Here is a 25,712-nt window from a genome sequence, read left to right as displayed (position 1 = left end):
AAATCAACCACTCTTTCAAAAATGGGCCCTAGATACCAGAACATTAGATGTCACTCACCAGAGCCAGTGGTGATAATTAGTAACAACTTCAGAACATTAGATGTCACTCACATTAGATGTTACTTAGTAACAACTTGAAAATGGACCTTTTCCTTCTCTCCATCAGCAGCTAGGCTGACAGGTGTGCATTCACTGTCCTGTGTGCGTTCACTGTGGTGTTGTTGCTATAGATCTAAGAGTTATGTCTGCTTCCAGAGCGGAACTGGGTACCAAGCAAGCGCTTTCCACTCTCGGCTTCTCAGTGTTTTTAATGGGATGATACAAACACACCCGAGTGCTTCGGATGTGCTTTCAGAGTAATTCCACACTACGTTTTGGCAAAAGCAGGCGCTTTTTATGATGAGAACTGAGGTCATCCTGAGTGGACATGATGTTGGCTGGCGAGTGAAGAAACTGGCAAGCAGGACTGACCATCCCGTCCTCTGGGGAGTTTCACACAGTTGTATGGGTAGATGGACAGACAGCTGTTGGGACAGGCATACTCCCATGCAGGGGCCGTTTTGTGGAACAGGAGCTCCCTGTACCATACGGGTCAGAGAGTTGTTCAGAGTGAAGCCGACACTTCTCCTATCCCTGACCTGAGCATGAACTTGGGTCTCTAAATGGGATTCTTAGCACTCTGGGGCTGCCACTAGACTGCTTTGGCCCTAGAAGCAAGCTCTGGAAGCTCTTGATGAAGGGACCAAGGAAAAGTTGCTTGGGGTCCTCAGGTTGGGAGAATTGGTTTCTTCCTGGCTTTGGAAAGATGTTCCCACAGTCCGTGTCTCTTGAAGGAAGAGCTGAAGGGCCCCAAAACAGTTCTCAGCAAATAAGAACCAGAAGTTTCTCCTTCAGCCTCAGCAAGGGGCCCGCCTTTCTGCTCATTGCCCTAGGAGTCTCCAGTTCTGTTTGTTTTCATTGCACACCTGGACCTGAGGCTTTCCAGCTGTGCTTTCCTGCATTGCCTGTCTGATGCCAAGGACTCAGCCAGACAAGCTTCTGGTGTTTAGTCCTTTTTGTTTTTTTGTTTTGTTTTTTTTTTTGAGACAGAGTTTCTCTGTGTAGCCCTGGTTGTCCTGGATCTCACTTTGTAGACCAGGCTGGCCTGGGATTAAAGGCATGCACTTTTTTTTTTCTCCCCATATAATCTTTGTTTCAAACTCTTAATGTTTTAATGTTGGCATCGCTGAAGATGGCAAGTCTTTCGTGACGTTAATTAACCATACTACACCAATGAACTTTCCCTTTAATTCCTTTGCTCCAGGAGGCAGAGAGAGAGAGAGAGGCGGGTTTCTGTGGGTTCAAATACAGCCTGGTCTACGTAGCAAGTTCCAGGTCAGCCAGGGGTATGTAGTGAGATTTGACTCTAAACAACAACAACAAAAAGAGCAAAAGGAAAAGAACAACATCAAAACCAAAATAACGACAAAGTAGCCCAATGGTCACAGTGGTAACAGGTAGAAGGATAAGAACTCATGACACCCCCACCCCACCCCATGGCCACGTAGAGTTTCAGGTTAGCCTGGGCTACACAGAGGGACCCCCTGCCCTTAAAACAGAAAAAACAAAACAAAACAAAAAAAAGACAGATAATCAGGAAGAAATGGCAACCTTTGGATCACGTCAAAGTGTATGTGTGTTGAGCATTATCAGCACTTAGTGCAAATGTTAAGAAGTAGTTCCAGCTCATCTCCCAGTTTACACAGCTATGTGTGATTATTGGTTCACAAGCCCCAAACCTGGGGTCCTTCCTCACGGGTCACACCTCCGCAATCTGATGCTTCAGCCTTAGGTAGCTTTCCCGCTAGGAACAGTTGTTGCTTGGGCTGTCTCTTCATGCATAAGAGTTACAGTTGTTTCTTCTGCCCGGACCGCTGTCCCCACAGATTTTCACTTACCACAATGATCCAATCCTGTTTCCTTGTCTCACTCATGAGGCTTGTGGTGCGGGTCGAAAGTCAGTGAGAACAGGAACTGACTAAAAGCTCACCACTATGCCTTAGAATGAGCAGTGAGCTGGCTCAGAAAGTGAAACACTTGCCTCCATGCCTCTACAGATTCCTAGGACCCACATGGCGGAAGACAACTGACTCCCTCCCACAAGTTGTCTTTCGCCTTTCCTGTGCCTGGCATGCTATCAAACATCCGAATACAGACAAATAAATCAAAGTAATATCATTATTTAAAAAAACAGCAACAACCTAGTTTGGCTGAAAATCCCTCAGTTCACAGCCGCTGATGAACTCCATAGTTTTCTCTCTCGGGAAGGGCAGAGTAGGCTCTTGCCTTCCATTCAGGCATTTTGAGTTACGGTGATTTTTTTTAGTTCAGTGATTAAGTGTTGGGTATTGCTGTGGAGTTAGATCCCGAGGAAATGAATGGGTTCTAGCTTAAGGCTTGGAAAACTCTACCAAGTCTCATGGTGATAACCAACCCGTAAACAAAATTTAAGAAGACCCTTTACAATAGAAAATTTCACATGTGTTCAGAGGTAGAGAGACCATCACAGAATTGCCATGTCACCACCAGAGCTTTCAGTTATGGCTGACTCTTGTCTCGTCCCTGTGCCTTCCCTGCCTCTCTCGACCTCATCATTTGTAGACAGAACAGGATTATCATGTTAGGCCATTCATAGTACATGGCAGGCGCCGATGTCTGGAGCTCAGATGCCATGCATGGTGTCTGACCATGTAGTCCTTCCCTGTTAGTTCTTAAATATCTGGCTTCTCGGCAGTACTGTCACAATGCAGTTTGGACAGTTGGAGTTACGAGTGTGGTGGCTGCTGTTGGTCAGGTTTGATGGAGTTGGCTAGAACAGTGGTTTCTCCATTTGTACTAAAGGTTAGTTAAGCGGAAGTCCAGTGGAGACAGCCATCCGGGGCTCCAAGCAGAATATAACTTTCTACAGCAGAATGGAATTCTCAGAAGTGACAAAGGACTTGCATTCTGTAGCGCGTCTAACAATGTCATCAGAAGTTTCGTGATTGCGATACGTCACTGCTACAATTTGGGAATACCATAAACTAGTTTTTCCCACTCAGGTCTTGGTCAGTCACACTTAATAAAAATGCCTGCGTTCTCAAATTCGGGTGCCAAGGTCAGCCTGGGAAAAGTGTGATTCACCCTCGTCAAGATCTGTGACCATGGCCCAAAAATTGTGACTTCATTCCTGTCCATCTAGCTGTGCTGTTCTTTCCAGATCTGGGATTCTGTTAAGCTCAGGGCAGTTTAGACATGGGAAATGAGTTCAATCTAAAATTGCCATCTGCTAAATCTGAGCGTGCACCGGGAGTTGAATTTATACTTGTATTTAAAGGCAGGTTACTGGTGCCCAGCTCTCTACTGCCTTTTCAGTTGGGTTCCTATTGCTGATAGCTAACACAGTGAATCTTTCAGATTCTGTAATGCAAAGAGACCTGACACTACAAGTACCAACTCCCTTCAATATGTTCCTGTCATACAGCCACATTAAATAAACTAAGGGACACGCTTTGCTCATCTGTCCATTAACAGCAACAGCAGCAACAACAACAACAACAAATTCATGTTTCGTGGTTTTAAATTGTATTCTTAATGCCAGTTGCCTCTTCTAGATGTAGCTATGTGTGTTTTGTCTTTGTCATTTTATCTATGATGCTGGGATCGAACCTCCGACATGCTAGACAAAATCTGTATCACCGAACTACATTCTAATATTGTAATTACAGAAGTGTAGATTAAAAAATAGGGTGAATTAATATTAATAGATGCTTGTGAGTAGATATAACCCTCATTGAGTGGGTTCTATAGCCCCATTTTACCCCCCACCCCCCCCATACTTTTTTCTTCCAGATTTTATGGAACCCAGCAGTCTAGCCTTAAGAACCAGACATTAAGGCATGAGAAAGTGTACCACCCTGCCTTCTCTCAGGGACAGTCTGTGTTAAATGGGACACACCTCAACACAATAGTGGGGCCTCATTTGCCAAACTGAGAATTAACTTATATAGGTTCTGGCAAGTTCTGGGTCTTTTGGAGAGGGGAATGGAAGGCATGAAGTCAACCCTTCTCCAGCCATCTGCCATGTGGGCGCACACACTCCCAGAGTCCTCCCGCCCCAGCTCGGTGATCTCAGAATTCCCCTTAGTGTATATGCGTAGTTGTTATGTGTTAATGTTTTCCCTGTGTTCCAGTTGAAACCATCTGTAGAAACACTAGGAACGAAGCCTTAGAGATTAGTCAGTTGTTTGAGATCAATTATTACATATTTAACACATTTCTGTAAAACTGTACCACAGGAAGGGGTGGGAATGGGGTGATGGGTTTGAGCAGTGTCGTTGCAGGGATTCAGTGAGGCTGAGTGTAGAAACCACAATTAGAGTCTTGTGTGTGCTTGCGACCGTTTTACCTGATAGGCTACTCCAAGTTTCCATCAGCTCAAAATCTTTAAGCAAGCCAATCAAGAATGAAAATATTTGTGAATTCATTTTAGACAATCAGCTAGGCTTCCTTGTGGTGTATAATGTATAGTGATTTCTTTGAATGGATTTGGCTTGTAGGGTTTGTGTGTGTGTGTGTATTCACATAACTCCATCTGAGGAACAAGCAGTAACATAAATAAAGCATAGTTTATATTATAGTCTATAAAACATCATGCTTGTGCGTAGAAGAACAGAAAAAGACAGATTACAAACAAGAAGTTGCTTCCCTTTCTTCCTCTCGACTCTTAAGGAGTTACAACAAGGCTTTCTCATAGGGCACTTGCCTTTATAGAAACAGTATAAGAAATTAGGGACCGGAGAAACAACTCAGCGGTTAAGGTGTAATTGCTTTTCCAGAGGAGCAGAGCTTGGTCCCCAACACCCATATCAGCGGCTCCTAACGACCCTGTCACTCCAGCTCCAGGAGGCCTGATAGCCTCGTCTGGACTGCTTGGGCACCTGCATCCATGACCTACAAACACACACACCGGGATAACTGTTTTTAAAGAAATAAGAAGACCATTGGTTCGCTCGCGTTCATTTGCATGTAATCCACATAGGAGCCATGTCCTCGTAGCTCTTGGTGTTTTCAGAGCTGATTTCATTGTTTTGCTTCCTTTGCCCCTCTTTAAGTCCGTCAAGATGTTCTAAGCTATAAAAGACATCTGGGGAGAGGAGAACAAAAAATAGCAAAAAGAGCCATCTGTAGGGCTTCTGCTTTCCTAGAATCTTCACTTTTACATTTTCCGGAGACACGGAGTACATCGGGGATGAATCTGAGAGACCCTGGTAAAGTAGTTGTTGAGAGAACAAAGCTGTTCTTTCCCCTGAGTCACAAGAGCCTTCCGTTCAATCTGAACTGTTGGCTCAAAGGACTTCATCCCGGTATTTTTATGCTGGCTCTGTACTGTAAGAGGAGTGGTAGATATAAAAGTGTTCTCAGGACGAAGTTACAGGTTGCCATCCACTGTCCTGACCATGATGGTGTGTCCCAGACTTCATTCACACAGATGGTGTGGATGGGGGTACTAGGCGCGAACTCCGTATGACTCCCATAGTATGGAAAGAGAACTTGGACTGCAGCCTTTGTTTTTTCTTGTTTATAAAGATGGAGTGGGAAAACATTTCTTCTAGGAAGAATTTTAATAGGACCTGCACTTTAACAATCGACTTCAACAGTCTTTTAAGGAAATGAAATTTATTTTCTTCCTAAATTCAGGCTTTACACTGGGTTATTTTAATTTGTAAGAAACAAAAAGAAAGGCAAAATAAGGAAGTGAAACTGATTAGGCAGTAAATAAATTCTAGAACAGAAACTGAATAACTAATTAAAAATATGTGTGTGGGAGTCTGTACATGTGTCAGCTGCCTCGGAGCTGGAGAGACTATAAGTTGTAAGCCTCCAGATGTCGGGGCTGGGAGCCGAACTCAGGTCCTCTGCAAGAGCAGCAAGCTCCCCTTGACTCCGGAGTGTCTCTCTAGCCTCAACACTGAATATTTTAAAAGGAGAAAAAAGAACGTCTTGGTGTCTTCTGGATGGTGTTCATGATGGCAACTTTAGACACGATTTAGTCATAGTTTTTGTTAGAAGATTAATTTATGTCACCAGTGTCCCTTAATGTGAGCCCTCTGGGGAGAAAGATGCAGGCTGGGTGTGTTGGCTCGCACCTGGAATTCCAACCCTGGGGAGACTGAAGCAGCTTGATTGACACGTGCTTGAGGTCAGCCTGGGCTACACAGCCAGAGCCCTGTCTCCAGAAATGGAGACAGAAAGCAAGATCCTGTGTGGAGTGGGAGATCAGCAGGGTTACTCCAATCCCCCCCCCCCCAGGCTCATGCGGGAGTAAATACTTTCCTGGAGTGATGGGTCTGTACCCATCTCAAACAAGAGCAACATAAATTAGCTCCCCTGACCCCCACCACCCAAAACCACTGCCCAGAAGAGAACAGATTTCGAGACGACGGTTCCATAAAAAAGCTTTGCATAGTTAATGCATACACCTGGATGAGTCTGGAGACCAGACTTCCCGCAGAGAGCATCCCTGTCATCGAGACTGTAAAATTCATCGTTGCCAGGGTCTCCTCCCTCCCTAGTCATTATTACTAGTTTCCCTTTTTTTAAGAGCTTGGAGTTTGAGTGGATAAGGAGAAAATCACCAGGTATTTCCTTGGTTCAGTTTGATTGGAACATAAAAGATAATTTTGTGGATAGGGCAGACAAGGCCTACTTTTAAAACACGCTTACATTCTTGTAGTCTTTCGACATGTTGGCATTTAAATCATCAGGGCACGCGAAGGTAGTAATTATAGGGACTCACTGCACATCTGGAAAGTGATTTCGGGTGCACGTAAAGGCAGCTGTGCCAACCCACTTTAAATTCTTACCCACTGAGGGACAAATGAGGAATGGCCACACAGCCATTTTGAAGTTGTGAAATACGGGCTGGCTGTGGCCTGATTGGAGCAGAACAGATGTTTGCTTCTGTGGGAGCAACATAAATGTTTTTTTCTAGGCTGCCGGAGTGCCAGGGGGGTTCTGAGCGATGCAGAATGGGGCTAAAAAGCCAACTGCTGGGCTGGTGTGAGGAAATGACCAGTGGTCACAGCTCCATATCTAAATAGGCGACATTGAACATCCATAGGACATATGAAGAGAGTAAAAAGAGCAGGGTTTGAATATAGTTATGTAAGTGATTGTCTTCTAATGTTTTCAGGTGTCCTGGGTCAATCCAAGGAAACAATGTGACTGATTCCACAGTTCACAACAGGGAAAGTTGTACATAAGCATCCATTTTGTTTGTTTGTTTGTTTGAGACAGGGTCTCAGGCTAGTCTCCAACTAGTGATCTAGCTGAGGATAATCTTGAACTTCTGATCCTCCCGTCCCCCACCTCCTAAATGCTGGGATTATAGGCATGAAGCACTAAGATCTTCAACCTTCCCAATGCTGTGGCCCTTAATATATACAGTTCCCCATGTTGTGATGATCCCCAACAAAATTATCTTCATCGCTACTTCATAACTGTAATTTTGCTACCGTTACAAATTGTGGTGTAAATATTGGATATGCAGGGTGGTCTCGGGCGACCTCTGTGAAAGGGTTGTTTAGTCTTCACCCCAAAGGGGTTGGGACCCACTTCACTGGATTCTGTTTATGTTTTGCTGTGGATCGAACCTAGGGCTCTGTGTATATTAGGCAAGTAATCCATCAGCCGAACCACATTCACCACTAAATGCTCATTGTGTGTGACAGAAGTTGGAAATCTATTTGGAGGGGGAGATTTTTTTTTTTTTTTTTTTTTTTTTGCTTCAAAAACAGCAGGCAAGAGCTAGATAGATGACTTAGGGTTAAGAGCTTGTACTGTCTTGTAGAGGACTCAGGTTTGGTTTCCAGCACTCACACAGTGGCTCAAAACTATCTGTCACTCTAGGTACCCAGGATCTAGTACTCTCCTCTGGCCTCAATGGGCACTTACAAAAAGGCAGACAGACAGATGGTGAAGACAAGTGGACAGACAGACAGACAGACAGACACACACACACACACACACACACACACACACACACACACACACACACACAGTGGGCAAAGGGAAACATGAAGTATGACACTTGGGTATTAGAAGATGGAACTTGTGTGTTTAGTCCAGCATGACAAGCGTGTTGTTTCTATGATGGATGAAGACAGAAATTTCTGGGTGAGGATAGCACCACAGTGTGGAAAGGCATAGAAAATGAGGGACCCGGTGTTCCCCAGAGGCCTGGCTGTTGTCTAGTGCAGGGCAGTGAGTTGGACACACACTTTGTCCTCCCCCTTATCTCCATCTTGCCGTCACTCCTCACAGGCACCCTGGAGGGCAGATGGTAGGCTCCCTCCTCTCCTGCTGCATCTAGCCTGGGTTTTCCAGACAAGGTGACTTGTATTTGGAGAATAACTTTTGCCCAGGCATGTTTCAAATGCTCGCAGACCTTACTGGCCTCGTCCGCATCTCTCTCTCTTCACACTCTTTGCTAGGAACTCTGAGGCAGAATGTGTTCGTGGTCCAAAGGAAGGAGCATTTCTAGAAAACCATTCATTGCAATTTCTGTTTCTCCCCTCCCTTAGTTCCTAAAGTCAAAAAACGCAGAAGTAGGAGGAGATGGTCACTAGCTGCCGTAGACCTCCTGTCTAAGGCTTAAGCTGTAGCAGAAGGACTTCAGGAGGCATTTAACCCCAATTCTGCTGTCTGTAAGGCTGCTTTGCTGTGAGGGATCTGTTGCTACAGACAATGCACTAATATTAGTGACCAAAGGGGCTGACAGCCAGTCTACAGTGTGGATATTTGGGTGTGCACTTTAGATCATCTGTACTGTGGCTGTCTTAGTAAAAATCACATTCTACTTGGCTCTCCTGGTCAAGTCAATGGAGCAGAGGAGGGGAGGTATCTTCTGGGGGGGAAGACAATGATAGAAGAAATAAATGCATAGTTCAAACAGACATAGCATCCCGGTCACCCTCTGTGTGCGCGTTCAGACTTGCGCTGAGGAATCCACTAGCCTTGAGGAAAAGAGCAATATGCTCACCTCGTGTACTGAGTGCCATTGTGTAAGCAAGTATTGCATCTTTGCTGTGTGCCAGGCGGTTGGCATGTTCAGAGGCAATGCCCCATTCCTGCTTACTGTCTGGTGGGGGCTGTCATTAACCCAGTGTCACCAAGAGGTTGAGAAATGAGCTCCAGGCTAGATAATTGAGAGGATCACAGAAACGGACGTAAACTCACAGGACTGCCTGTGAGCCCGCCTCTGTGAAGAGACAAGTGACACGTGTGTTTATTTATTTAGGCGAACTTGTGCCATGTGCTCTTGTGCCTGGATGTCTAATGAATAACAAATCTAATGAACAACATGAATATTAATGACTACAACCATGAGCGATGACTCCTGGCAAGCACAAATAACTAAAGGCTTTCTATTTTTTTTTTTTTTTTTTTTTTTTTTGTCTCGTGTGAGGGCATACAGGGTACCCTAGATGTAGCCTCCTCCCATGGAACCTGGAGATGAAGAACTCACTCAGAGTTTTGGACATTTCCTGGGAAATGCTGAGCATACATAGCCAGGGTTGGGTGTCAGTGACCCTGTCACGGTGACTTCTAACTACACTTCATCCCTGGTGGCTCCGATCTCAACCACGATAGGCAGGGCTAAGCGAGTTGCCATGGTTTTGGTCTCAGTAGATCCAAAGGGAGACCTGGCTTTTTGTTAGCTCTGGGATCTATCTACAGGCAGCTTACTCATGTACTCTGAGCTGGTTTCCCCAGAAACATAATCAGGAAAAGAACTGGTCACGTATCCAAGGACTGTCGGGGGCATTCTATGGCACGTGTAAAACCGAGCCTAGCCCGGGGTGTACCAGGTAACGAGTATCAGTCATTGCTTCTATAACACTTGGCAGCAGTGGGATTGGGTGGGGGGGGGCATCTGATGCTGGGTTGCCTTTCCAAAGGAGACTCACCTGACCTCCTGTGTTTGCTTCCTCTCTCTTCCTCCCCTCAGGATGGTTCCCTGGGAAACATTGATGACTTGGCTCAGCAGTATGCAGACTATTACAATACCTGCTTCTCTGATGTTTGCGAGCGGATGGAGGAGCTTCGGAAGCGGCGAGTTTCCCAGGACCTGGATTTGGTGAGCGTTTGGCTGTGGGAAATGGCTGCTGTTGAGGAGGGCAGTTCCCATTGATGCTCCGGGTCTTCCAGCCCCCTGGTCCGGGAGGCTCAATCTGTCAGCTTCTGGCTAGATGTGGTGAAACACCAGAGTCTCACAAGACCAACCCTGTTCTTTTGATAAGAGTGTTGACCAAACTTGTGCAGTTGCTGAAAAGCTAGACCTTTCTTTTCTTTTTTATAAATCTTAAAGAGAAGGGATATTTCTGTTATTGGCCAGTTGATACTATGTTTTGTCATTGACTAACAGCTGAGGACTTGTCAAGGCAACCTTCAGTTTTCTTCCTTATTTCTTTCCTTCTGGTCACCTCCCCCCACCCCATGGGTGAAGGGGATGGACTCCAGAGCCTTGTGTGATATATGCGTTAGGTAAAGTCTCTGCCAGTGAGCTTTTAGAAAGTAAACTGAAATTCAAAGAAGGCACAAGCCAGTCATAGCTTCTCCCCCTGGCAATTAGGGGCTTTCATGTGAGTTTCAGTGTTTGTCTGAACATTAAAAAAAAAAATCTGTGAGGCAGATAATATTTAAAAAAGATCACGTCCTACGTCTTAACACTTTATGGCAGTTCTCTAGTATCGTTGGGATCGCTTTGCAGGCATTATCTTTCAAGACACTGTTATTTCTCTCACATAAGGATGGTGAAGTCATATGCCTGAAGTATAAACATCTGCCCGTAAAGTTAGTGGGGCCTGGTCTGACCGTGTGCTCGTAGTTCTGAGCTGCACATCGCCTGGAAAACATCCCGTCCCTTACACCTACCACTTTCAACTGGATCCATCTCTGTCTCCTGCCCCTCAGTAGCTTCTCGTCGGCCCTATTGTATTTTTGGAGACAGAGTTTCATGTATCTCAGTCTAAGTTTGCACTTCCCAAGTAGGAAGAAGTGATCCCCGGACTCTGGTTCCCAATTGCTGAGAGCGTAGACCTGCAGTGGCGGGTTGGGTTGATGTGTTGCGGGGGATGGAACCGAGGAGGCCTTCATATACTCCAGGCAAGCACTGCACTCGGCCAATTTTGGTGTATCACCTGCCCTGCTGGTATTGGTTGTTTTCTTTTTTTCCTTTTTTTTTTTTTTTTTTTTTTTTTTTTTTTTTGCAAAGTTGGGGAACAAATCCAGGTCCTTGTCACATGCTAAGCAAGTGCCATACCACTGAGCTCTAGCCCTAACCCTTAATTCTTGCGCTTGAATGAATGGTAGTCTCTCACAGCATCTCACTGTGCAAGGGAGGGATGGCTGAGGATGGCTACTCGATGGCTGACACAGCACTGGAATTCTCGTCTCCAAATTCTAGCTTGTGTCCATTTTGGGCTACCATAGTTCCCTAAGGTATCTGGGAACCCCCTAAGGCTGCTTCTCAGTAGGAGAAGAAGCCTGTCAGTGGAATAAGTAGCCTTCTTCCTGTTTAGACAGATGGGCCTAATTTGGTGAGTTCTCATCCAGAGCAGAAAGAGACAGTCTGGGGGGAAAATCACAGGAGCTTAATTAGCTCCCATCAAAGGTGGTAGTGGGTAAAATTGATGGGAACCAATTTGAACCAGGCTGGGGATTTGACTGTTCATTTTTAAACTGTGCTTAGAGAGATCAGTAGGATCCCAGAGAGCTACCTTCATGTCTTCTTTCACTGAAATTCCAGGCGAGTCAGAGAGGGAAAGGGGATTATTGTCGGAGCTGCTGCTGCTGGTCAGGTTTGCAAATGGATCTGCAGATGTCATTCACACAGCTCCAGAGCCTACACATCTGTGTTAGATACAATTCAGGTTCGTCCATTTGTGAGGCCACACGTACAATGCCAGCATCTTGCTCAAAGTCCCCTCTCGCAGTGTTTAGCTTGTCATGATCTGCAACAGCGGTGATCCATTTTCTTGTACACCTCTAACTTTCAGCTCTAAACACCCACCCCCCTTCATTTTATTCCATCTGAATTTTAAGTATGTGTCTAGGATTTCAGTCCTTCCTTCAAACATATCAGTTATCATCATCTCCATATTTACCTGTTTGCAGCCGCTTCTGGCCTGAGGACTTAGATAGAGGAGCTGTGTTCTGTATTCCTTGGCTGCCCTGGCAAAGAAACTAAGAGGTAGCTTTGAGAAAGAATAACCCACCCAAGGCCGGTCGTCAGTGGCACACACCTTTAATCCCAGCACTCAGGAGGCAGGTGGACCTCTGTGAGTTCGAGGCCAGCCTGGTCTACAGAGCGAGTTCCAGGACAGCCTCCAAAGCTACACAGAGAAACCCTGTCTTGAAAAAAACAAAAAAGAATAACCTACCCAATGTGGTAATGACATCATCATGTACTAGTAGCCTAAGACATTTCATAGGAGAAACAGTGGCTGGATGTGTGTCATGTGGTTGCAAAGTCATGTAGAAGACAGCTTCACGGGGCTGGGATAGAGATCAGTAAATAAGAGTGCTTGCCTGGAGTGCAGGAAGCTTCCATTTGGGTTCCCAGTACAACATTCACTGGGCGTGTTGGTGTATGCCTATCATCATAGCCCTTGAAAAGTGGAGACAAGAGGATCAAGAGTTGAAAGCCACCCTCTGCCCCATAGCGAGTTGGAAGCCATCCTGTATTTGAGACCAAAAGACACAGAGTCCAGGAAGCTTGGGGGTGACAGGTTAAATTGTTTTATGACTGGCTTATTCTAAACCTTCTGGATAAATTTTGGCATTTGAGAAAACTGTTGTGTAGAAAGGTGTTTAGGTGTTTGTGTTTTGCTTTGAAATGTCAGGGGTGAGAATCCCTCCATGATCCCTAAGAGCTAATTACATATCAGCTGGAGAACAAACAAACCAGAAGGGCGGCTTTCCTAGAGAGATGCTCGACTTAGCCCTGAAAAATAAAAGGTTTTGATAATTATGTCAGTAATTACCTTTCTGGACGAGATGACAAGCTATTTCTCGAGGGCCTGACTAGAATACAGCATTTGGTAGCGTGTCCTTGGGGCCAATGTGGAGGAAGGGAACAGGGAGTGCAGATGGTAGGAACTCCACAGTCCATGCAGAGGTTCTGATTCACATATCGATGGGGAACATTTTTACTTAGCACCAAATAGGCCTTAAGGGATGATGTGTTTGGACTGCAGCCTTGGCTTCCACTGGTGATGGGGACATTAGCAGCAGGGAAGAGGCCCATATTTCCACACATTCGGCACCATCCTGAGCACCATGTGATTGTTTTCTTGGCTGGGAGAAGATGCAGTAAGAAGTGGCAGCAGTTTTCCAAGTCCATAATGGGCTCATCTCTCGTGATGCTAAGTCTGGCATCTGTCAGAGCGGCACCCTGGCCAGGAAAGGGGACACACTTGAGGTGGCCTGTTATGACTGGCAGCATTCATGTACAAGGTGTCTTGGAGGTTAAGGCTCCGGAGTGTTGCAGAAGACAGCTTTGTGTGTACTCCTGGGTGTGGCGTAGAGCTGATGCACACATCTCCACCTATGGTGACCTACAGTTAGTTGGTGGTGTCTGTTGAAACCTGGCCCGGAGTCTCTGCCAAGTTGTTATCATGGTAATGTGTGTCCAAGGGAGCCAGGCAGAGGCTCAGCCAGGTCTTTGGATACTGGAAACAAATAAAGGTACTGCACTGCACTACCCGGAAGGCGCACACCGGAAGAACCACTGTCCCTGGTGTGGGAATGCTTCTAGGGTATAACTATTACTTCTTGGGATTTTAATAGTTTTCTTTTTTTTGGATTAAGTTTTAATAAGTTAACCATCCCAGATAATGTAATCTGTCCAGATACGGTTCTTAAGCAACGTAGTGGCAAAGACAGCCGGTGTGGTGTACCCATCCATTGTCCTAGCAAATAGGAAGCCGAGGCTCGAGGACTGCGGAGTTGGACACAGGTTTAAAGGGTTAAATTCTGGCTGTTTCACTTCCCCAGCATCAAGCCTCAGTTTCTCCATCTATAACTATCTCAGAGTGAGGAGGAGGAGAGAAGACAAACAGTAGGTGACCCCCTAAGTGACTTGGCACCATTAAGTTTCCTTTCCTTCCTTCCTTCCTCTCTCTTTCCAGTTCCTTTTTATTACTGAATCGTCATTAATACTTATTCACATGAGCACAGGGGTGCGGGCTTTTAGCTGTTACTTAGGGAAATGCCCCACGCACATAAACAGCACATGGCAGTGAGTTTCCTGTGCGAGACACCATCTTCAGTGGTTCCCAGCATCCCGTTGCTCATATCACATCTTTACTCCTCCCCCACCCACAATTCTTTTGAGACTCTTTGAAGGCGATTGCTTTTGAGGTTAAAAGTGGAAACAACGTGTAGTGCATAGTCATACAGTTCCCTCAGGTGGGTTCATCCCGATGAGCATTTGTTAAATTTGCTCATGTGTGTAGTCAACTGAAAATATTTAAGGAGCATAGAGCCTGTACTTGGTTGGCATCTTAGAGATGCCAAGTAAAGATGTTTTCTCTACCCAGAAAGAGCACGAGAGTTGCTAGCAGACTGAGGGCATACAGGAACGCGGAAGAGGGTCCCTGGCTCAGTAGGAAAGTTTGGAAGCATCCTGGAAGTGACACCTGGGCTTCTCAGATACAAAGAATTTGGGAAGGCTGAGGACATGTCTTGACAGTAGAGGGGAGCATAAAGTTGAATAAGCCAAGGCACGGGTCAAGGTCATAGTCTGGGTGAAGGTCAAAGGTTGAGAGAGAAAATGAGACCTTCAGAGAGCGTCCTGTGCTCTGTGGAGTTAAAGTCGAGGACTGCAGGTTGTGGGGACAGAGTCTGGTACTCTTCACAGGACCTTGGATTATGTAATGCAGAAAGAGATCAAACAGAGTGCTGTTCTGATTTGTCCTTCAGACAAGACAAAGCAAAGATATTTCCATATTTCATGCCCCTTGGCCGGTTGGGCCACAGATGAATTTAACTAGCCATAGCTTCCTGTGGATGGATATGCCTGTGTGGGGATTTTTCTTGTGTTCTGTTGATCGCTTTTCTATGTAGGAGGCAGAGTATGTGGAAAGCATAGTTTCTGCACCTTGGAGCTCCTAAATATTCTAGGAAGTAAGGAGAATGTTAAGTCACTTAATCTGCAGGATACTGGGGTTGCTAGGGAAGACACCCAGAGCTGAGAACATGGGACAGCTGTATCCTTAGTGTTCCTGTTCCGGTTTCCATCAGATAAAAATGAGAACCGTGTTACATATACTCCTGAATTACCCCAAATGGAGCCCCCACCCTCGGAAACTGGCTGCTCTGAGAGGCATTTGTTCTCAGTTTGTTTCACTTTGTGTTAGCTTCCATTATTCTCTAGCTTTTGGGCCACTGTTGACTTGCAGATTGCAATCGGAATCAGTGGGCCCCAGACAGGAGCCCGAAGTCCATTTCTGCCGGGGGATTCGCACACTTGATGTCAAAACACACTGAGGCATTCTATCTTAGGCCAGATGGTAACACTGCCCCCTGCTCTGGCTGCTCGCAGACAAAGTCACATTTGTGTTCCCATGGCTGGTCCCAATTTAGTCAGCAGTTTTTGCGCATTGCACGGAGTGAATGTCACCATAAACAGACCTCTTGGTGCTGGGTTTGGGCTTGGCATATGGTACGTCCGTTTATTAAGGAGGACTTTGCCAATCCGGCAATGAGTTTGGGGCTTCTCTTCTTCCCTTGGACATCTTTGCAGGCCGCTCATGCAGTCACAGACACCTGTGTGTTGCTTTTGTCAGACAGGGGACAGCTCTGTGGATATTTCAGTAACACGCCAGCAACCTCATCTCTCTGCTCACAAGTGACCAGAAACTACCGGCTTTGTTCCATAAAATGCACTGTGTCTGGAAGAAGAAGCAGCTACCCCAAATGTATTCTGTTTAAAATACAAGCACCTGGCTGAGATGAGCTAAGTATCCTGTAAGGCATCTGCCACTCAAACAGGATGGCCTGAGTTCAGACCCTCAGAATGCATGCAAAAGCTAAAAATTGTGGTTTGTGTCCACAACTCCCGTGCTGGCAGAAGGCGAAGGCAAACAGATCGCTGGAGTTCTCTAGCCAGCTGGCTGGTCCGGCCAGTGGGTGAGCCTCAGGTTCAGTGAGAGACCCTGCCTCAAAACTAGACAACAAAAGAAGCTGCCTGATGCTCTGGCCCCCACCCCCACCCATGAGCATGCACACATACAGAAAAATAGACGTAAATGAAAATAGCTAAATAGGAACAGTTGCCAGAAAGGGAAACTTTGCTATTACCTACTTATATAGGTCTGAGAGAATTCATGAATGCCAGTGAATTCACATCAGCTGGGGAGAAGAAAAAAAAAAAAAAAAAGCCAAGAAACTCAAGTGAAAGAACCCTCTCCATGGAAAAATCAGGCGTTCCCTGCAGCAGGAGGCACATGGCAACATTGCCAGGCCTTTCCAGTAAGGCCCAGGGCCAGACACTTTTTTTTTTTTTTTTTTGAACCCAGTAATATTGAAACCAAGTTGCCAAAATTGTAGTGTGATCTAAATGTTTTCTTTTAACAAATGCTTCTTCTTTTTTAACATGGAAGATCACAGTGTGATTTATATGTGCCAATCGCACGCAAGCTAATTTCAGGCTATTTTGAAAAATGTTCACTTTGGAACCTACCGGAGGCAGCTTGGTTGGAATGAGACACAATTTAAAGGGATGCGTCGGGGTTGACGGCGAACTGTCCCCGGAAGGCTCATGAATTAAAAGACTTGGCTCTAAATGGATTGGGCATTTTGGAAATGATTGTATTGAGAGGGTCTTTTAATTCGTCATTGATAGAATCATAATTAATGGCAGTTAGGGGGGGTGAGGGAGACTCTGGAGGAGGGTACCTGCCTGAAGAGGTTAGTTCCTAGGGTTCATGGTGTAGGAGTAAAAACTGTTCCCTTCCTTGCCCTGTCTTTGCCACATGTCAGCATGCCTCCCCACACACGTGCTCCCCATCCATGGCTAGTAAGGAACCGTGGGCCACTTAAACTGTGAGCCAAGACCAATATGTCCTTGTTACAAGTTGTTTTCTGAGATATTTTGTCATAGTGGCGACTGTCTGTGTTTTCAGGGAGTTATAAGGGGTTTCCTAGGCTATGTCTATAACGTCCCTTGATGAGACAGCAGGAGGTCAGATTTGAGAGCTGTGACGGACCTAGGTCAAGTAGTCCATCTATTTTTCCAGTCCTGCTTGGAGCATGGTGTGTGTTAACATCTGGAATAGGGTCACAGACATGTCCATAGAGAATGGAGTGTGGCAGTCGCCTGGGGCTGAGCTCTCATATTTGCAGCTGATATTATGGCCGCCGTCGACCTCTCCTGGTCCTCAGATTCACGTTTTAGATTGATCTTCAACCTCAGCTCTGGCAGAAACAAGTATCTGTTGGTCATTACGCACACACACACACACACACACACACACACCTCTCTCTTGTGGATTCATTCATCCATTAAATGCTGGGGATTTTACCTCAAGCCTCCTATGTACCTGGCAGACGCTCTTTCAGTGAGATATGACTCCTTAGCCCCATTACCGAGTGTAATAGTTGGCTATGTTTTGAAAACCTCTTTTTAGATTACTGTACCCATTACAGCAGAATATTTTGATCTACAGTTGCTTTTTTCCCCTTTTAGTTTGCAAGTCTCAAGGTTTCTTCTTGCTTACTATTTTTTCTATGTGGCCCTGACTGGCTTGGTACTTGCTCTGTAGCAGGCTATCCTTGAATTTCCGGCAATCCTAATGCCTCCGCTTCCTGAATGCTGGAACCACTGGCAGGTGCCTGTACCACCAGCTTCAAAAAGAAGAAAGCAAACTCGTGCACTGTTGATGTAATTAGTTTTGGGCAATTGGCTGGTTCAGCTTTTCAACCATGTGTGCAGAGTCTGGAAGGACAAAGCTACAGTGTTGACGTGGGACATCTCAGGAACCCCCCCCCCCCAGAGCACAATTCTCATCTTTGCTGTAATATACCCTTGCATGGCTCATCAAAGAAAACCAGGGCTAACATCCCCACCCCCTTCATCTGTCGGTTTGTAGCCCTACCTCCCCCACATGCCAGGCTCTGCATTACAAGTGCAGACTTCATTTCACACCTTTAGCAGCAGAATTAGGGTTCAGATCCAGGAGTGAGGCAATGGCTTCTATCTTTGGCATTCCAAGGCTTGTGAATAAATTATTCATTTATAAGGGGTAGTTTGAGAGACTTTCTGCAATTACTTAAAATATGAAGATGGTCTAAATTTGTGCTACGGCATCGCCATTTATCCCATAGAGCCAGCAGAAGCTGATGGGACTTAATCAGAAATAAATCAAGGACAAGTCCAAACCAAATTGGAAGCATGTCATGAATATTCGTGAACATCTGGATGTGTGCATTATTTTTCTAATGAGTGCGGCGGCAGAGGCATGACTTTCTTAACAGAAATGCCAAGGGGAAGATGGATTTCCATCTGTGATTTCAAAGGGTGTTTGTGTTTGTGTTTGTCCTTTCTCCTTAGGGTGTGGGCTTCTCCTCTCTAAGTTATTCCTTTGATCTCTTTCATCTGTCGGAATCTGTTTTGGTATTTTATCTGAATTCTTGGTTGGAGTTGGGCACTTAGCTCATGGAGATTAAACATTTCTTTATAAGGAAGAATTTTTACTTAAGGAAAATTTTACTACTTAATGTTTTTGATGAATCTTTTACATGTCAGTGATGTTATAATTATGGATGGATATATTCTGCATCGTTAGGGCAGCTCTGCGTGGTTCAACCTCAGGGCATTCTATTTGCTTTGAGGAACTGGAGTGAAGGGGGCTGTGCTAATAACCATGCTGATAATTGTCAGTGTGACATTTTTAAAAACACAGGAGGTTTGATAAGGTTCCCATATTTCTTACTTTGTTGAGTTCTCTTAATGATCTTGTGGGGTGGGTATGAACAGTTGGTTGTATGGTATCCATTGGGCAGAGGCAAAAACCAGTGATCCAGGCAGAAATGGAGGTCATCCCTCCCCATGGGCATGCTCCAATCTATGCGTCCCGCAAGCCCAGATCTTTGATGACTATCCTTCATAGACTGTGTGTGGGGGAGCGAGGGGGAAGGAAGGGGGAGAGGGGGAAAGGAGGGAGGTAGAGAGAGAGAGAGAGAGAGGGAGAGAGAGAGAGAGAGAGAGAGAGAGAGAGAGAGAGAGAGAGAGCGCCAGAATTTGAAGAAATCTTCCTTGCCTGTTTCCCAAGTGCACCAATACCTGGAAGAGATTAGTTATTGATAAGACTAAATATCAGGAGGTTAGGGCTTAATAAGATTTAACAATGAGCATGTTTCAAAAGTTTCAAAGATGAAGATTTGAATACGGAAGTTAGTGCTAAATTCTCTGAATATCCTGGCCACTTGTTAACCTTTGTTTTCTTCTCCCAGACCTCCTAAGAGACGTCTCTGGATTTACATGTTAAATCAGTGGGTAATATATCACCCAAGGGTATATGAAAGGATAGTATAAAAAACATATTACAAAGTTCTAATCTTTTAAAGTTTTAATTGCAGAAGGTATAACAATACATTTGTAAAACTGAAAAAAAATATCCCTACAGTAGAAATGTGCTATAAGATAGGATTATTATCGGTGGTTTCGCTCATCTTTCTCTGTGGACAAGTACACATGAATGATGCTTGGCCTACCACACACAAATGGCAGGAAATGAAGACACTGTTGATTTGTCGCTAGAGGGAATCGCTCTATAACAGTAAGGAATGTTAGAAATAAAGACAAAGAAATTAAAGTAGGTGTAAGAACTCAGCCTGGTCCAGACTGCTTAAAATAGAATCAAACAACTGGACATACCTTGAAATTCTGTGGGACAGCTCTGAACTTAAAGGAAACTGTTCAGCAACATTCCTTACATTGCTTTTAATTTATTATTCTTTACGATTACATCCATTTGCTTGTGTGTGTGTGCCCCCTCCCTCGAATGCAGTGGTGTGTGTGTGTGTGTGTGTGTGTGTGTGTGTGTGTGTACGTCAGAGGGAATTTATAGAAGTCAGTTCTTTCCATCCTCCATATAGGTTTCAGGGATTGACTCAGGTTGTCAGACATAGTGGCAGGCATCCTTATCCACTGAGTCATCTTGCCAGCTCATTGTCATCCTCCTCCTCCTCTTCCTCCTCACCCTCTTCCTCCACTTCTTCATCATCATCAGACAGGTTTATCTATGTTCTAGGCCCCAGCTGACCTTGGACTTGGTGATGTTTACACTTTGGTCTCCCGAGCAGCTGGGATTTATAGACAGGCTATCTTACTTAGGGTTTCTCTTGCTGCAATGAAGTAACATGACCAAAAAGACACTTGGGGAGGAAAGGGTTTATTCTGCCTACATTTCCACATCACTGTTCATCCTCACAGGAAGTCATGGCAGGAACTCAAATAGGGCAGGGACCTGGAGGCGGGAGCTGATGTAGAGGCCATGGAGGGATGCTGCTTACTGACTTACTCCCCATGGCTTGCTCAGCCTCATTTGTTATAGAACCCAGGACCACCAGCCCAGGGATGGCACTACCCACCATGGGCTGGGCCCTTTCCCATGAATCACTAATTAAGAAAAAATGGATCTTATGGAGGCCTTTTTCTCAATTGAGTTCCCTCCTTTCAGATGACTCAAGTTTGTGTCAAACTATCCAGGACACATGAGTTATAACAATGCCTGGTTTACATTCTTATACACTACTGAAAAGGGACTCCGGGAAAATTCCATTGGAGAAGTTGAAATAAGATAAAGATATTTTGCTTTTACTTGTAGCCTTTTATGTTTAAAATGATTCCGTAATATTTTAACTAAACATTATGCATATTCATTAGCATGCAAAGTAACAGATTTTTTTTTTTTTAAAATGGCATTTTATAGCTGCTTTCTTTTGGTCTTGATCATCTTTCCCCTCATGTGGTGATTTAAATGATAGCATGCAGCATTTTACCTGAGAATAAATGTTGGTAAATGGTAACGTGACAAAAGGAAACCAAACACTTAGCAGGGTTCTGGTGTCTTTTAGTAATTTGGTATCACAAGGAACTTGCTGTTAAGATAGAAGGTGCAGCAGCCATGTGTCAGGGAGGTCATGTTACAATGGGACAAGACACTCACAGATAAAGATCGGGTTAGTCACACTGGGACAGGGATTTGCTTAGAACAGACTCCAGCCTCTGGATCTCCCCAGTTCCCACGGAGATGGATTGAACCCCTAGGAAGATGGGACCAAGATGAAGGAAAGTCACAATGCCCGTGAAAGGGACAGTCTGGCTGGGATGGTCCCCAAGAGCTGTCTCCCTGTCTAAGGTGGGGACTCTGTAGAAAGACTTGCTTTCAGGATGGGGACAGCTTGTATAATTGCCAACTCGTGTTGTGCAAAAAACCAACACATGGGGACAGTTAAACCTTGGGTATATGACAGGGCTGGCCTTAAAATCACAGTGGCAAAGCATTAATGCCAACTGGAATAATAATTAAGGTTTCTTTTATATACACATTCATCTCCGTTTAGTTAGATATCTTTTCATTAAATGCTATAGTCGATTGATTGACCAATCGATTGATTGATAGAGACGAAGTCTTACTACATAACCCCAGGCAGTCTTGAACTCAATGCAGATATCAGTGTGTGTCTCTGACCGTGTTCTTTAGAAGACATTACTAGCTCTCTGTCATGTAAAAGCATGCCACACATCCCCTCCCAAACTTACAATTTACTCCCTAAAACATACAAGTCAGCAGTTTGCAGAGTTTTCGTAAAATAGTCCAAGCTTTCTGCTAGTTCCAAAATTCCATGGCATCTTCAGTTCTGACCTTCACCTTTCTATAGGGATCACACACTGAGTATGTTGTCTATTGCCGCATCTCTGAGGTAGACCAAGCCTTGGTTTAGGATATGTGTGATTGATCAATAGTGGGTTTGGGGTGTGAAAGAGTCACAATGGTTGTGCATTTGGGAGGTGTTTATATTTTTGGCGTCAAAAAAAATGAAAGTTTTCAAAAAAAGTAAAAACTTCTATTATTCTATAGTTTAAAAAAAATAAGAAAAGCTCGTTCTAAAGCAAGAAAGATTTTTGGAATTAATGATTCCAAGAGGGAAGTGCCTGTATTACAGATGAATCTTCTGGCTAATAAAAATGTAAAATATGTTGAGGTTCACACATCTAATTAGAGGAGGAAAGGCTCCCAATTAAAGTATATTAGGTCATAAAAAGCTCTTTCATGCTTTAAGGGGTTGCTTTTATAAACCTATTTTTTTAATGTGGTTCTAAGAGATAGGCTGTTGTCTTATAATAGATATCAAAGTGTATACGTCCAGAATTAAGTGAGAACAGAACCAGTAAAAACTAAAACTCAGGAGCAAAATGCATTAAAGTGAGGGTGTTCCACCCCAGCCCCCCAAGCCCCAATGTTGGTACGGTATGTACCTTCTCTTGTTAGTTTTGTGGGAGCAAGGAGGGCTTGAACCCAGGGCCTGTCCCTGATTCAAACCCCATTCTGTCCAGTGGCAAGCTCTGATAGCAGCAGTTTGTTGTGGGACCGCAGAGCAGCAGAGACCATGAAAATAACCCTGCATTAGGAGTTGCACAGTCTGGGATATACCTGTAATTCTTCCTGACCCAACGAGACGCTGGGCTCTGCTCTTAGCACAGCTCTCAGCGCTTCAAACAATGCCAATACGGCGTTCTTCGAGCTTCCTGTTCCCTCTCTCCTGCACACCCTAGACAGGAACCCCTCCACACAGCTCACAGGCCTAACCGTCCCTCAAGCTCGGGCATTCTCATTATCACAGCATCTGATGTGCATGGACTGTGTGTGGGGGTGGTGGTGGTGGTGGTGGTGGTGTGTGTGTGTGTGTGTGTGTGTGTGTGTGTGTGGTGTGAGCAGATGCTGGTAGGCTGGAGGAAATATTCTAAAGAGAAGAAGAACAGAGAAAGAGGAGAGAAAGGAAGCCCCCTTGTTCCTGCCCTGATGCCCTTCGCCCCACGATTACGGGTGAGAGTCTGGAGGCTGGGAGCTCCGCTGGGCTTCTGCTCCTGGGTGCAGCCTGGTTGAGGGTGAAGCTACTGAGGGGCCGCCTATCCGCCGGAGCCCATGCCCTCTCATCAGCTCTCAGCACACTTCTTGCTTGTTCTTGCCTGCAGCCCTTCACCCTCATCCCCTGCACGTTCGTCTCCCCTCCCCACCCCCAGCCACCCGTCCTGGTTCTCACTGTCCCTCTTCCCCCACCCTCGAAGCTTGGGCAAGTTTTGTTTTTTTCCCAGAGGCCCCCAGCTCCATCTCACCGTAGACTCTTGTTCCGTTTGGTGGCCAAGTTCTGTATCCAGCACAGCTGGAGACCCTGTGGCTATTACTTTTGCTAACTTCTACTCGGTGTGTAAAAGAAAGTGAGACTAGAAGTCAGAAGGAATGAAAGAGACCAGATATCACTAATATACCCTTGGCATCCCCATCTCATTTTGTGCTTCCAGAAGCTTCCATGGGACACCTTGGAGATATTTTTCTTCGATACTTCGATAAAGAGCTGCCTTACAACTGGACCCTTTAATAGGCGAATGACAGGAACAAAAAAAGACAGGACACTATAGGTCACTCCAGGCGGTCATTTTTCTCATTTCTGGGTGCATGTCACCTGGCCTGCCACGAGGAGGCGGGAGTGTTGATTGAACCCTGCCTTCCTTTTTCTCCAATTTGACTCTGTTCAGCCACCTGCTTGTTTCTCTGCTTATTAGTTTTAACCAGATGAGCTTCAAAGCACACAGCATTAAGAGAGACGGCATTAAGAGATCCAGTCAGCTTAAGCCACCCCAGTAGGGGTAACCCTGCTTCTGAGCTGCCAGAGATAAGAAAGGAGCCATTTGGCATTTGCTTAGTGCTGTTGTAGTTCTTGCCTTATGTTAGACTGTGCGGCTGTTTGCATACAAATTCCTGATGCCCCAGTTTAAATCCCCCCTCTGTGCGGCTGCTCCCAGCTGGGGCAGCCCACAGATGCTCTCTTCTAGGACCTGATGGGTACGGAGAAAGATGGCTTAGGCATCCGGGCCAGTGAGGAAGACAGTGGTGGTGGTGCTTGCCTGGCCTCTCAGCTCAGAAGTGTTCTGGACAGGACATGGAGGGGGTGTCGGGGGTGGGGGGACACAGTCGAGAAGGTGTTGACCACAGTAGGGTTGAAAAGGAGAGTGGAATTCTTTGATGCTAGAACATGCCACCATACCGCTCTCCAACCCCATTATCTGTCTGCATTGGTAAGTGCTTTCCGCGCAACTGTGCAAACATCACCACCACCCACCTTCAGAATTCTTTCCCTTTCCCCTTCAGAGCTGAAGCTCTTTCTTCTTGCACAGCAATGCCCTACTCCTAGCCCTGGCGACCACCACTGTACTTTCCGGCTCTGTGACTTTCAATACTCTAGATGCCACATCCAAGTGAAGCCCCCTGCGGTACTGCTCCTCCTCTGATTGGCTTGTTTCGCTCAGCACAGTGTCTCCGGTGTTCACTCACGTTTGGTCATCTGTCGTACTTCTTAAAACATACTTTTAGGGGGCTAGGGAGTGGTTACGAGGTCACACTGCTCTTGCAGAACACCCAAGTATGGTTCCTAGCCCCCCCACACACATGGTACTGTAACTCCAGCTGCAGGCCCGGGACATGACTTCGTCTGGACTCCGATAGGACCAGCACTTACATATGCACACATGTTTTCGAGTTGGAGGACAACTCTCAAGCCGGTTCTCTTTCTGCCCTGATGACACAGGTTGTCAAGGCTTGCTTCTAGCCAGCCCACAATTTCTGTTTTTAAGATGGACTAATATTGAGTAATTCTATTGTGTTCATACACTATATTTTCCCATTTACCCGTGACTGTGAGTACATATATCCTGCATCCACTTTGTTGGGGGGAATATACCCAGATTGACTACTTTGTTTGTTTGTGTAGCCTCTGTGTCCTGGAACTCTCTCTGTAGACCAAGCTGGCCTAGAACTCATAGAGATTTGTCTGCCTCTGCCTCCCGAGTGCTGGGGTTAAAGATGTGTGCCACCACTGTCCGGATATAATTAAATGAACTGTATGCTTCAGAAGCTGACAGTTTGATCAGATAGAATTAGACCCATCGCCATTTTGAGGAACTGCATGTCGTTTTCTCTAGTAGTGACATTATATTGAACCCTGCCAGCAGAGCACAAGCATCCTTTTTCTCCACATCTGCATCAATGCATACTTTCAGCTTGACTTGTAAATAATACCATGGTAACAGCTTTGAATGACATCTCATCATGGTTTGGATTTGCATTTCCTTGAGGATCAGCATCTTTGGGTGTTGTGTGATGTTTCTGAGAAAGTGTCTCACATAGTCTAGGTGAGGTATCATCTTTGGAAAAATAATGTGCTTTTCCCCTTTGGGAAGTGGGTTAGTTATTTTATTGTTCAGTTGTGGACACTCTCCATATATATGGACATTCTCCATATATAATCCTGTATTAGACCTCTGATTTGCACATGTTTTCTTCTGTGTCAGGCTGTCCTTGCCTAGGTTTGATACTGTCCTCTAAGGCACAAAGTTTTATAAT

The 25,712-nt window shown here is 45.3% G+C and overlaps 1 protein-coding gene across 1 annotated transcript in view; it reads left to right on the top strand.

The window, feature by feature from the left end:
- Sash1 (SAM and SH3 domain containing 1) overlaps positions 1 to 25,712 on the top strand; it is an 849,046-nt gene that overhangs the window by 722,459 nt on the left and 100,875 nt on the right. Inside the window, exon 2 of the mRNA XM_051206030.1 lies at positions 10,031 to 10,159. Within this exon, the coding sequence (XP_051061987.1) occupies positions 10,031 to 10,159 (129 nt within the window). The remainder of the gene's footprint in view (positions 1 to 10,030; positions 10,160 to 25,712) is intronic.

This window comes from Phodopus roborovskii, unplaced genomic scaffold, assembly GCF_943737965.1.
Source record: "Phodopus roborovskii unplaced genomic scaffold, PHOROB, whole genome shotgun sequence".
NCBI classification, from domain to species: domain Eukaryota; kingdom Metazoa; phylum Chordata; class Mammalia; order Rodentia; family Cricetidae; genus Phodopus; species Phodopus roborovskii.
This window is presented reverse-complemented; position numbering and strand designations above follow the sequence as displayed.